The sequence below is a fragment of the Thalassophryne amazonica genome, chromosome 15 (assembly GCF_902500255.1).
Source record: "Thalassophryne amazonica chromosome 15, fThaAma1.1, whole genome shotgun sequence".
Classification (NCBI taxonomy): Eukaryota; Metazoa; Chordata; class Actinopteri; order Batrachoidiformes; family Batrachoididae; genus Thalassophryne; species Thalassophryne amazonica.
In genome coordinates this window covers 81,760,525-81,775,087 of record NC_047117.1, presented here as the reverse complement: position 1 = coordinate 81,775,087, position 14,563 = coordinate 81,760,525, and the positions used below count along the sequence as shown (strand labels likewise).

Sequence of the window (14,563 nt, the reverse complement as noted above, 5' to 3'; positions counted from 1 at the left end):
ATTTTCTGCAGATGTTGCGCGAGCCGCCCCTGCTTCACTTTTCCAGCTGACCGAATGGAAAACTCATCAGAATCTGTGTTGCCTGATAGTCTTTTCACGAGCGTGCTGTAATTTGGAACTTTTTTCTTTTATCGGGGAGGAGCGCATCTGTCTTCTGCCTGGCGCGCAGCCGTCTACATTAAAAAGCTGTTCCTGCGGCCTGACGGAACGTTTCAAGGAGAGAAAAATGACACCAAATTGTTTCTACTGAAGGTTCGAGTCACGATACGCGCGCGCCCGTGGACGCACAGCGTTGCGCGGAAGCAACAGGCTGCGAGGCGCACTGGAAACGTGTTCTTTTGCGCACAGCTGCAGATCTTTTGGTGTTTGTTTGATTGCACTCGGAGTGTTGGACACCTTTACGCGCGGCGGCTGCGGGTCGCTGCAGGAGGAAGGAGGGCGGTCAGAGTGTGACGGCAGTCTGGTAACGGTTTCCACTCCCAGCTCTGCGCTTGCACGGGCGCAATTTGCTGTTCCTCCAGGCCACAGCTGCGCAGCGAAGCACACGCATGCTTGAAGATACCTCCGCGCACTTGCAGCCCGCTTTGGTGATGCCATGCCCCGCAACCACAGCGGAGATGAAGGCGGCACCGGGCTCTGGATGAGGACGTCGCCGGGGCACCGCAGCGAAGGTTACCGTTTGAAGGATGTGGAGACCGGACGAAGGATGACGAACAACGCGGGAGACGGTTTGCTTTCGGCGTCCAGCGCAGGTGCTGCTGGTTCCGAGAGCTTGAGGGCGAAGCGGGGAGCGCGGCTCAGCCTGCTGGGGAAGCCGCTCATCTACAGCGCGCAGAGCGGCCGCCGAAACGTGCGCTACCGGCGGCTCCAAAACTACCTGTACAACGTGCTGGAGAGACCCAGAGCCTGGTCGTTCATCTACCACGCGTTTGTGTAAGTGGATTTTTGAACTAACTCGAATTACGCACCTGTTGATTGTTCATACTTTTAATGTTGGATGTTGTTCCCCAAGTTTGCATTTGATTGCCAAAATATGACGCGCCATGTGTGCATGTGATCTTTAAGAAGCGTCTACAAGATAAACACCTTATTTAATCCCAGTTTCTCCACTGATTGGCCCACGGGAGTTAGTGTTTTTGACATCAACATCCCTAAGTCCTGCTGCATTTTGCGCGCAAACCTTTCAAATTTGTGAAGGATGGATTTTGAATGCTGTTTGTATGCAGTTCCTGGAACCATGCATGCAAAAATACATGCAAACTGCAAATCATGTGCATAAATTTGACATCTTTCTGTCAAACTGTACCTCTTGTGGCCCCTCAAGCTCTCATTTACCCGCAGATCAGTTTGCATGTATGTCATTTCTATGGGTGTTGCAGGAGCTGCATGAATAAATCCTTAAAGGTCAGGCTGTCAGATCTCTGGTGGCCCCTGAAGGTCACACAGCGGGATCAACCCCATCTTCCCATCGTTCCCTCAATTTCTGGTCTCTTGTCAGTTTTTCTTCTTGGCCATCCAGCTGCGTTTGATTTCCCGCGTGCAGCAGTTGTTGAGGCATCACTGTCATGAAAAGGAAGGAAGCCCAGACACATGCTGACTGTAGAGCACCATCTTTCCGGTGCATGTGTGCTCCAGGAGGGGGGGTCACCGCTTGACTGTTGCAGTTTGTAACGGCTTTGGTTTCGAAGCATGCGTAATGCCTTGTGATTGCAAATAATGTTTGTTGTCATTCTGTATTGCAAAGTGCTGTTGAAGAGGTTTGTGGATCAGGACTTTGGTGGACAACAGGGTTGATATTCTTGAGTTTAATAAAAGTTGGTGGATGACTGTTTCATTTTTCATATGACAGAGACAAAGAAACCGTCACGTCGTTCTCTACACGGGCGGCTCCTGGGGTTTCTAGTTGAGGGGGGCTGTATAAAAGTGCACATGTATTGTTTTTCTTCTTGCATGGATGCAAATAGACACACAGTATATTTGCAGTCAAACTAGTGAACGCAATTTTGTGGTATATGAAGAATTTGTTGCTTTTAAATTTTAAACTATGAAAATCACCTCTAAATATCATTTATTGGCATCCTTAATTACTAAAAATTGAAATTGGCCTTAGCCCTAGTTGGCAGGGACCCATAATGGTCAATTCTAGCTGCACTGGTTAACTGAATAATTGATTCTCTCTCTCTCTCTCTCTCTCACACACACACACACACACACACACACACACACACACACACACACACACACACACACACACACACACACACACACACACACACACACACACACATCAGTAGTAGCCAGTACACCAGTATTGATCAGTATGCCTGGTATTTATATTGTGTATTTATATTTATATTTGCAAACTGTTTATCTTTTTTACTTTCACTTTTATGCTCTGTGTGCTTCTTACCCTGTGTGCTGCTATACAATGCTGCTGGAACCTCATTTTCCCTGAGGTTATCTTCCCAAGGGATCAATAAAGTCCTGTCTAATCTAACCAAATCTAATCTTCAACCGCTTATCTGGGATTGGGATTTATTACACTGCTCAACAAAATAATTTTCTTTTTCTTGCATGGACTTTGAGAATTGATTTAGGATAATTTTGTGGTGCTGAATCTGAATCTGAGCTCATATTTCCTCTGTCACATCACGTTTTTTTTTGCAGTCTGCATGATCCATATTGATGGGTTACAAAAAAGTTGCTAATTCACTCATGAGTTTGACGCCACTAATCATGAACAAAAGCAGCTTTGAAAGCATTGTTTTTAAACCAGGTTTGCAAAATGTGAACAAGAGTCGTAATATCGTTTATGGTGCCAAAGAGGTGTGTGAGACTGCAGTTTTTGCTTCAATGCTTGATACGAGAAATATGTTTTCATATCTCAAAAACGTGATGTGATTGGCAAAAACTAACACCAGGTTTGGATTCAGTGGCCCCAATTTACCCAAAATCCGTTGGAAAATCTCCATGCAAGAAACATCATGTTGACCAGTGTAATCAATCAAATATAAATTTAAATGTCAAATATTATGACAAATAATCATTTTGTCTTTTTCCCCCCAAATGATCTTCTTAAATCTCAATATTTTCTGATTTCTTTCCTCCTCTCTTGATATTTACAGTTAAAATATTTGAGGAAGATTTGTGTTTGAGTTTGTGGAACAACACGTGTCTAAATAGTCTCAAAATATTAGAAATTGTCCAAATATTGTTCATTGCTGTCCTTGATTTCTCAAAATCTGGAACGCTCTCAACCCTGGAACAACACAGGCAAACATATTGATGACACAGATTCAGAATTTAAGGATAAACGTTGATAGGCTTTGGTCACATTGGTTTGTACAAGGAGTAAAATAAAAAAATAAAATTTCAATTATAGAAATGATTAGTAAAGTACACCGAGTCTGATTTTCTGCTTTCCCCCCTTTCTCTCTCTTCAAGCACAGAAATTTCCATTGAGGAACTTGGGCATTGTTGAAGGTTTTTCTCTTATCTTTAACTGGAGGAGGTGGATTTTAGGCATTTGCACAGTCTGTGTTACTGCAATGAATCCAGGATTCAAAGTGCTTCTGATCTGCTGATATTATATTTATAGTAGTAGTAGAAATACTCCAGCTGATTCTCTCCTTTGACTCTTTATTCAGAAGAAGTGTCTTTAAAAAGGCAAAGACACAGCTGTAACTTAAATACAGGAGGGGCCTGCGGTCTTATTTTGGACAGGTGTCTGAAAATAACTGTGCAGTTTCAGTTTTATCAAATTGTGAAGTTAGTCTGGCGTAGCAACAACATTTTTCTTTGCCAAGAAATACACAGGTGAGGGAGAAAACCTATAGATGACACCAGATTTCTGAAGATCGACTTGCAAACACTAATTGTTCCTTGTGGTTGTTTTGTTGTTCTTGTGAACAGGATGAACCCAGATGTTTTTGAAGAAGAAGGTCAGATTGTATCCATACCTCTTTCCACATTTCTATCATATATTTTATTTATTTGGCTCTGGGCAAAAATCAACCTCTGGAAGATGCAAACCGCATTTTTTCTATGTATGATTCTGATCACGTTCTTAAAATTTGAATCAGGCATTAGAATGAATCTGCGTATAAGTTTGCCTGACACTAGTGTCCAGTTAAAATTATGCTGATTGATACAATGGACTCATGTAGCATTTCTGTTTGATACAAGCATTTTTTTTTATTAATGGACGTAGTTCATGTTCGGCTAATCAGCAAAGATGTAGCGGTTGTCTAATTGCTGCAGACAGTTGTTACAGTTCTACAGATTATCTGATATGTAACTACATCCACCAATTCAAAATATACATCTTATCCATCTCTAGAAAACATCAGACTGGTCTCTTGTATCTTTAAAAAAAAGAAGAAGCTGTAATTGCAGCAGAATGTGAATTAGGATATATTAATGGCAAATTCTCGCAACTGTTTGAATATATTTTACAAAACGGAAAAGGTGAAGTTTATAGCGTGTGTGTGTGTGTGTGTGTGTGTGTGTGTGTGTGTGTGTGTGTGTGTGTGTGTGTCATCTAACCTGTCCAGCACATATCCAGCAAAACCTATTTGAGAAATAAATTGTTTAATCTGATTTCTTTCCAATAGGCCGATATTTATTAGCTCTAATCACTGCATTTCCTTCAATTTTTCATTGCCTTTGACTTTTTCAGCCACAACTGAACATCTACTGCCCTTCTTCGGCTTCGAGATGCTAATTCTAGCGTGTGTAGCATAGCAGAGGATTGAACAGTCTTTGAATGCCACAGTACATCTGGAAAGTATTCACAGGTGGCCAGCTCTAGGAAGAGTCCAGTGTATTCAAACTTCTTCCATTTATGGATAATGGAGGCCACTGTGCACACTGGGACCTTCATAGCAGCAGAACTGTAACTCTGTACCATTACAACAAAATAACTACATATTTTGGATTGATTTGTACCAAACATGGTGGAATGATTGGGGGTCAGCTAAGGACCAAGTGATTTGATTCTGAAAACAATCAATTGAAGGTCAAGAGCACTGGCCAAGGTCAAATGCTTCAAGGATATTTAGAAAGGGGAGGTGATGGTCTAGTGGTTAAGCATAGGGCTTCAGACCAGAGGATCCTCGGTTCAAACCCAAGCCTGACCGGAAAATCACAGAGGGCCCTTGAGCAAGGTCCTTAATCCCCTAGTGGCTCCTGGTGTGTAGTGAGCACCTTGCATGGCATCGGTGTGTGAGTGTGTCTGTGTTAATGGGTGAATGTGAGGCATAATTGGAAATGTTTAAATATTCACTTGTTTACAGTTAAACTCTAATCTGAAGTTGTAAATCAACTTTATTTTGGTCACATGACCTGTCATGTGACCAAAATAAACTCAAACTCAAGGTCATAATTGTTGAATTCAAACGTGTGTTTGTCTGTTAGTCAAGGATAATAACGTGGTTTAACTTTGGCCAAACTTCTCAAGGCCAAACAGAAGCATTTATTACATTTTCACTTTATCGTAGAGAAACAATTTGCATGAATTTGTGTCAAATGTGGGGAAACATTTTTTTCATTCTTTTGTTCTTGTTCTCCCTTTTTCTCATATGTGTGTGTGTGTGTGTGTATTTTTGTCTACCTTGATTCAAGGTGTTGAATATAAATGCCACAAATGGGCATTTGTGGCTCTGACAATGGGCATTGTCAGAGCCCATGTTACTGGACAAATGATGTGAAATTTCAGCTACAGTTGGACATCGAAGCCTCGATTCTGCTCCACTCGACCATAAAGCTGTATAATTGTTCACGAATTGGTCTGAAAATCACATTTGGATGGTTTCTTCAAATCTTTTAGTCCTGCGAAAATGTGCAAGACGAGTCTATTACAGCAGTACATTTTCCCCCTAAAGCTGTTAAAGAAGTCAGCATTCTGGAAAACATCTTCTGCTGATGCATTCACTGCCCTCTGTACGTCACGGCTATTAGGTGCATTTTATGCTTTTTTTACTCCCACTTCCCCAATGTCTGATGCCAGCAGCACTGAGCCCGTCTTTGTGCTGAGCTGTGTTACGCCCAACCTACACACACACACACACACACACACACACACACACACACACACACACACACACACACACACACACACACACACACACACACACACACACACACACACACACACACACACACACACACACACACACAGTGCTGCCATTCATCTCACCTCTGGATTAACAAGCTGTTATCCACACAAGTATGTTGAGGGGCAGAGAGGTGTGTGTGTGTGTGTGGGGGGGGGTGTGTTGTTAGGGGATACAGTGTTCCTCCACCTCAGGTTTCCTAGTTGGCATCATGAACAGCCAGAGGCACAATGCGCTGACACTAGCTCAGTGCTCTCACTTGTTAAATGTCTGTCAAACTCTTGTGCGATGGCTGGATTTATAGGCTGCAGTGACGGATGCCGGCGCAGGGCTGCGTTTCATAGGCAACAGACACAACACTGAGATTATAACAGACATTCAAACACCTAATGAGACGCGGCTCTAAATCTCAGCACTGCTGCACATTTTATTTTGAAGTGCTGTTTACAATCCAGCCATATCCTGTCACTTTTATAAAGGCCCCTCGTCTGAGCGCTCACCCATCACGCTCTCATTAGCAGATTTGTGACCTCGGACGTGGAATAAGCTGCTGGACCATCATAGGCTGGTGACAAAGTGTTCTCTCAGTAAAGGCTGGTGGTCATTGCTGAACTGACACAATTAGTTGATTAATTATGCCTGCTGCGATAATCATTTTACTGCATTGGTCAGTAAGCCAGCAGACAATTTTGACCTCATCAGTATAACCAAAGGTGACTAAACCTTTACAATCCAAGCTCAGTAAATCCTGTCCAATACAAAAACGTACAACTTCACCAGAGTGGCAGCTATAGCTATGTATGATTACACAGGAGTCAAACTTGAAAAAGAAAATACTCTAATCATGGTGAAAGTAAACTGTTATTTTATAAGGATTGTATAAAGATATAGTTTTAACCATCTGTAGCTGAGTTTTATGGCGTTATAACATATAAAAGCTGCAAAAATGGCAACATTTTGTGCAGGGGTCAAAACTTAAAGCCGCTACAATTTTGGTATATTGTATAAAAATGAGGAAAAAACACATTCATGATATGCACACTCTTAAGGCTATGAAACTGGGCTATTAGTAATAAAAAGTAGAAAAGGGGGTGTTCACAATAATAGTAGCATCTGCTGTTGACGCTACAAACTCAAAACTATTATGTTCAAACTGCTTTTTTTTAGCAATCCTGTGAATCACTAAACTAGTATTTAGTTGTATAACCACAGTTTTTCATGATTTCTTCACATCTGCGAGGCATTGATTTTGTTGGTTTGGAACCAAGATTTTGCTCATTTACTAGTGTGCTTGGGGTCATTCTCTTGTTGAAACACCCATTTCAAGGGCATGTCCTCTTCAGCATAAGGCAACATGACCTCTTCAAGTATTTTGACATATCAAACTGATCCATGATACCTGGTATGCGATATATAGGCCCAACACCATAGTAGGAGAAACATGCCCATATCATGATGCTTGCACCACCATGCTTCACTGTCTTCACTGTGAACTGTGGCTTGAATTCAGAGTTTGGAGATCATCTCACAAACTGTCTGCGGCCCTTGGACCCAAAAAGAACAATTCTACTCTCATCAGTCCACAAAATATTCCTCCATTTCTCTTTAGGCCAGTTGATGTGTTCTTTGGCAAATTGTAACCTCTTCTGCACATGTCTTTTATTTAACAGAGGGACTTTGTGGGGATTCTTGCAAATAAATTAGCTTCACACAGGCGTCTTCTAACTGTCACAGTACTTACAGGTAACTCCAGACTGTCTTTGATCATCCTGGAGCTGATCAATGGGTGAGCCTTTGCCATTCTGGTTATTCTTCTATCCATTTTGATGGTTGTTTTCCGTTTTCTTCCACACGTCTCTGTTTTTTTTTTTTTTATTTGTCTATTTTAAAGCACTGGAGATCATTGTAGATGAACAGCCTATAATTTTTTGCACCTGCGTATAAGTTTCCTCCTCTCCAATCAACTTTTTAATCAAACTACACTGTTCTTCTGAACAATGTCTCAAATGTCCCATTTTCCTCAGGCTTTCAAAGAGAAAAGCATGTTCAACAGGTGCTGGCTTCATCCTTACATAGGGGACACCTGATTCATACCTGTTTGTTCCACAAAATTGACAAACTCACTGACTGAATGCCACACTACTATTGTTGTGAACACCCCCTTTTCTACTTTTTTTTTTTTTTTTTTACTAATAGAACAATTTCATAGCCTTAAGTGTGTGCATATCATGAATGCTTGGTCTTGTTGGATTTGTGAGAATCTACTGGTACCTTGTTTACCATGTAACAATAAGAAATATACTCAAAACCTGGATTAATCTTTTTAGTCACATAGCACTACTATTATTCTGAACACTACTGTAGTTTGTTGCTTACCTTAGCCTCCAGTCCATTTGGTGGCAGTGCGCTATACTGAAACAAAGTCCACACGTACACATGTATTTTTGAAACAGGGATTTTTCTCCTTTGGTTTAAAATAAATAAATAAATCTCTGTCCATGTGAAAACACAAAACGCACTAAAAAGCGTTGACAAGATCATACCAGAGCAACAAGTGGCGAGGCTGAGTTCACATAGGCTAACTTTTTAAGCTAACGTCAAAGCGAGAGCTTACGGGCTTAAAAATGCTGTGCAAAACACGAATACTCTGTATCTTTCAATCAACAATATTATTGTCCCGTGTTGTAAATGATGAAAGCTGAACATGCTTCATGCCATTAACCACAGAACTTTGTTGGCCAATCAGAAGCCTGGGGGAAGAAAAAATAAGACCCTCAATTTTCCTCGTCTATATGCAAATAGTGAAAGTGCAGTTTTCCAAAAGCTTCTCTTTCGCCAGAGTTTTTCAAAACCTCCATTTTCAGTGACCTAAAACAGTTTTTGTGTGGAAGAAAAGCTAAATTGCGTGGAAAAAGCTGAATTTTCCAAAATACCTGTGTACATATGGACTAGGCATTACAAGTCGATTACTGATGAGGGACTCGTTTTTGTGGAATGAGTCACAGCATGTTCCGTGACAACAGAAAGTGAGTTACTGTAATTATTTTTTAGCTTGTCCCCTACAGTACGGTAACACATGTAGCCAGTTAGCCTGTAATGACGTTAGCATTCTGAATCAGTAGAGTACCGATTCAATGCGTTTTTGCCCCATGTGACTAAATGAACTGTGAAATATCTAAAAATAGAGATCAGGTTGAAGAATATGAGATCACTCCTTTTGCTCAAATTTCTGTTCAGCTCCTTAAAATGTTTTTGTATCTGTCAGCAAATTATGTGACTTCTGTAGCCAACTGGCAATAAAAGTGACTATAGATCTGATGTGTTTAAAAGGATGATTACTTTATAATTTTATTTAATTTAGCTCATATTCTAGACATTTGTTTTAACATTGCAATAAAATAGCATTTCTGTAAAATTATTACAAAAAGAGGTCTTTAGAAAATGTCATTGTGATGTCATAAACAATAGAGACATAAAAGCAGAGTTTTGGTTTGGAAATCACTGTAGTGGAGCTTTGGGGAAACCTGATCTTGGTTTCACGTTTCAACCCTACATTTACTCAGAGGGAGTTTCCCATCATGCTGTGTTCACTGATCCTTCATCTGCAAACACAAAGATGCCACTTTAATGTCAGACACGCCCGCACGCACCCATTGTTGACCATTGTCATTGACCTACACAGCACCTGTTTGTGTCATTAGAAGGCTGCTTTAGCCAGATGAGTTATCAATATCAGGGGAAATCTTTTAATTTTTTCCTTTTTTGTCTGTTGTGGTCTCAACGTTCATGTTAAAACTACAACCATATCGTAAAATGTTGTGAAATTAGTCCAGATGTTGTTTTCATCAGGTTTAATGTCTCTACCTCCTTCGCTCTGGTACCCAAGCACGAAAGAATGGTGATAGGAGCAGACTTCAGTGGGCATGTTGGCGAAGGGAACAGAGGTGATGGGTATAATATGGTATCAAGGACAGGAATGTGGAATGGCAGATGGTAGTTGATTTTGGGACGGTGGGATGGTTTGGAGACAAAGTCAGAGAGATGAGATTGAGATGGTTTGGACATGTGCAGAGGAGGGACCCAGGGTATATAGGGAGAAGGATGCTGAAGATGGAGCCATCAGGTAGGAGGAGAAGAGGGAGGCGAAAGAGGAGGATTGTGGATGTGCTGAGGGAGGACATGCAGGTGGTTGGTGTGACAGAGGAAGATGCAGAGAACAGGGTGAGATGGAAATGATTGATCTGCTGTGGCGCCCCCTAACGGGAACAGAAAAAGAAGATCCGTCACCATGAATTGAAAACGATTGCTTTGCCACCAAATAGAAAATGAGGTCATAGTATCTTGGCAATGCTTTGTTTAAAAACCAAGCTTGGTATATAAGCTTTGGAATCCATTATGTAGAAGCAATAAAAGATTTTCATGTAACCTCTAGGGGGCGCTGTGTGCGGTGAAGGAGGTTTAAGCCTCAGTCCCACCGAATAATAAACTATGAATAATGAGCCACACAAGGGTGTGTCAACGATTATTCGAAGAATGATCCACATTTTAAGCTATCACATATCCGCTACGGGCCTCTCTGTACCTCACATGTGTCACGTATCAGCCTCTAGTGAGCTACAACCGGCCTGTCAGTTGAGCCCCGTCCAGCCTCGAATGGCTCATGTCTTCGTGTCAAGCCACATATGACCCATGTAGCACCATGTAATGTGACATTGATGCACGTTTAGGCATGGGTTTGGTCCAAACCTCCAGTCCTCCCACACTTGGTCCCTTTAAAGTGTGGGTTTACAATTCACAGCATCCATTCAAGATGTTGTCACATTTTTTTAAAGCAGTCAAAAAAAGACACTCCTGCACAGTCCAGCCTGTGTGCGCATCCATGCGCCAGGCTGCAGTTCACCTGTGTTCCAGAGTCATTAAATGCATTTCTTCTCGCTGGCTTTATTTCTTCCACGGCTCACAGATGATCCAACTTTTAACTTTGTGTTCATCCGTTAATGTCTGCAAAATTGCTCTTTTGTGTGCTCGTGTTGAGTGCGAGTCATTGCGTCAGTGCGCACACAGCGGAGCTCATCTGATCCATTATAACAACATGTTAAATCTATCATAAACATACTTTTACAGCTGCTCATGAAGAAGGAATGAACATGCAACAGTTTTACCAAGGTATTACAATAAAAGCATTACAAATAATGACCTTTTAGGCTGTTCCAAATACGTTCTCCACCTCAGTGCACAAGACAGAGAGTGGAATTAAGGGTCCAGATGAAACAGTCCTCTGTGATTCCAGAAGCGATTACAAGTGTTTTCAACTGCCAAACTGTGACAGAAAATGATTAATCCACTACAAATTAAATATTTTACATACAGCGTCCGGCACACAAAGCAGGTGGAACTGTCACAACGAAGTGCGCGAGATGGTGGAGCCAAAATAGCCTAAATAGCCTGTCCTGTCCTTGTAGCTGCCAGGTGCTCAGATAATGGGCTTTTAACAGCCTTGTCCTCACCACAAAAATGCCTCGAAAATCCTCGTTTGTCCTTGTAGTACCTCGTACACAAACTGCCCCACGTTGTTTTTAGCTACATTTTGAACTTCTTGAAATTAGCGCCACGATCAGAGATGATCCTTGTTAGCCAAATATTCTGCCTCTAAGAGCCACTATTCTCCCACGATTGTTGAATAACTGGACACGTACAAAAAAAAACAAAAAAACAAATGCTATGTGGCACATGTTTATTATTATTCGGTGGGACCAGACCAGATCTAGCTCCTGTTGTCTTTATACCTAGCCTGTTGAACATTGCGATTGTTGATTTCTTAATTTAGGTTAAATTATTATTATTTTTCCATGCTTGGGGCCAAACCAGTGGTGAGAGGCTAATTTCTTCCCTTTCTGATGCTATGCAGACTCCTCAGTCTCTTCATGTTGATTTTTTTAACAACTTGTAAACCTACAGTGCTGCTCTGTCCATTATTTTTTACTCAGTTTCACCATGGACCGTATTTAAGTGACTGTTCTCCATGCTTGTTCTGTTGAATCTGTTACATCTTAGTCTTTTTATTCCCTTTTAATATTGTATTTTGGTTTTATTCTATTGACGCCTTTACGGTGTCAAATCTCACGCATAATCACGTTCTCACTAGGGAGGCAAAGATTTCGTTGTCAGTGTAAAGAAGCATTTGCTGCAACTTTTTTGCAACATTGCGTCTTTATGGAGGCGAGTTCAATCAAAATATGTATTTAGGTGTTTAACTAAGATAATGGTGAGTCTTTAATGTGAGTTTTATTTAAAAAAAGCATGTTGTTGTTAGGGTTGTGTGTCGGGAATCGATTATTTTCGGGTATCCTTAAGAAATGACTCGATCCATCGACATCAACAGTCTTTTTGCTTAACGATTCCCTTATCGGTCCTTCAGAGTGGCCATTGTTTTGGGGGGTGTTTGTCAGGAAAATGATCATTTCTCTACATTGATTACAGACCCTGCAGCGGGTCTGTATAATCAACCGTTTCTGCAGCGCGGCTCTGCTTTGAACCTTGAACCAATGAAGCAGTGCTTCAATCTTCGAACTGCTGCTTCGTTGGTTCTTTGTTTTATTTCGCTTTATCTTAACTTTTCCCCGCTAAAACCCTAAAGAGCATATGTCTATGAGTAATATTTACCTTTTTATGTTAAACCGACCTGTTATGGTCTTCTGAAACAGTTGATAGATGTATTTTATAACTTAAAAACAGGACCGATGCTAATGCGTTAGCATGTCTATGGCATTTTCAATGTTAAAGTTAGTATTAAGCTGAGCCATTATCAAGCCTCCCTCCCCAGCGCGCAAAGGATTCTGGGATACTCTAAAACTGTCAATTCTGCTGACTGGTTTTATCTTAAGATTTTCTGTTTTTAATCTTTTATTTATCCTTGGTTTTATTTATTTTTTATTTTGTTTTTCCTGTAGCACTTTGAGATTTTTATGAATGAAAACTGCATTATAAATGAAAATTATTACTATTGTTGTTGCTGTGTCTGCTCACTCACATGCACATTTCCTCTTTATCCATTTTTCGTCATTCCTGTTGTCTACTAGTCTTTAAAAGCTACTTTGAAGCTGCATTTTGCTTTACGAAATGTTTCTGCAGTTATTAATCAGACATAGTTGTTTTTGCTACTAATTTGACAGACTGCAGATCCACAGCTGATGGTGAATTTATTTACATGTTTACTTATTGAGTGTTTTGGCCTGAATATAAATAAATAAGTGTGCACAGTTTCTACTGCAGCAGCATTTTTAATGTGTGTGTGTGTGTTCATAAAAATAAAATCAGATCAATTGATAAGAAAACATTTTTACAGCTGGCAGCTTGCTTCATATGATAATATGCATCTGCATTCATTTGCCTTCTTATTTGCTCAACCTGCATAACGCTCATACTTGTTAAAGTTAAACAGCTCACACGGCTTGTTGACGAGATGGATCGGAATTATTTTATTGCTATAAATGCATTAACTGTGAAATTATAAATAGCTGATTTCTGTAGTTTCTGCCTGATGTGTGATGTTTAATACAATTATTTAAAACATAATTACTGACACTTGTCAGTCAGGAATTTATTAAAGAAAAAAAAGACTGTAAAGGTGCAAAGTATGTTTCTTTAAAAAAAAAACAAATGCTAAAAAGTGCAGATTAAACAGGAAATAAATCATGAGGACGAAAATCGTTACTGCTGCGTTTACATGTAGGCAGGACACGTTACGAATGTCATATTTGCGTCATTCTTGGCACATTCCTGACATTCTTAATGTGACTTAACGCATCTGAATAGGTTCCTTATAGTGCATGTTGGTGCGTGATTTTCGTGGAGCATGTTTTTGGCTGTCAAAAAATCTTCCACGAATATCACGCACCACCCTCATTTTGCCTCATATCGTGGAGGTCGCAACTGAGCGTGTTGATCCATCTTGTTTAGTGATGATCCTTAATAGAGCGTGACAGCATTCTTCTCTGACGTGTGCACAATTAAACCCTGCTGCACCGCATTCAGTTTCATTGCTGCAGTATGCTGAAGAAGGACAGTGACGCTAAGTTGGCTAAAAGTCTTGTTCCAATGCTCATCAGCACACTCCTGCAAGTGTTCCACTTGCTGCTGCTGTGCCTAATGTTTGGGAAAATGAGTGAGACGAGAGCCGTGTGGAGCCACACATCTGGCTCTCTGTGTCTCCTCCTCCTCTCTGCATCACTCCATGGCACAGAGCCCAACTAAGCATGCAGTCACAAAGTTCTTCTGCTGTGGATTAATCTAGATTTTGAGGAGCAAACTGGAGCGATCTGAATTGTTCCGCAGCTGATATTAAGATGAATAAGGGTGTGTGTGTATGGAGACAAAGTGCCTCATTCACAACATGACAGGAAGCGTAGCAGCGCAATATTAATCGTAACGCGTGGTAACGGGTTGCAGCA

The 14,563-nt window shown here is 40.8% G+C and overlaps 1 protein-coding gene across 4 annotated transcripts in view; it reads left to right on the top strand.

The window, feature by feature from the left end:
* The first annotated feature begins 202 nt into the window (after positions 1 to 202).
* LOC117526909 (potassium voltage-gated channel subfamily KQT member 5-like) overlaps positions 203 to 14,563 on the top strand; it is a 313,438-nt gene continuing 299,077 nt past the window's right edge. For 2 of the 4 annotated variants that reach the window (XM_034189031.1, XM_034189030.1), the window contains exons 1-2: positions 205 to 494; positions 544 to 933. In XM_034189031.1, the coding sequence (XP_034044922.1) occupies positions 596 to 933 (338 nt within the window). In that variant the 5' untranslated portion in view covers positions 205 to 494; positions 544 to 595. Of the gene's footprint in view, positions 495 to 543; positions 934 to 14,563 lie in introns of all 4 variants that reach the window. The other 2 variants (XM_034189028.1, XM_034189027.1) reach the window with 2 other exon arrangements.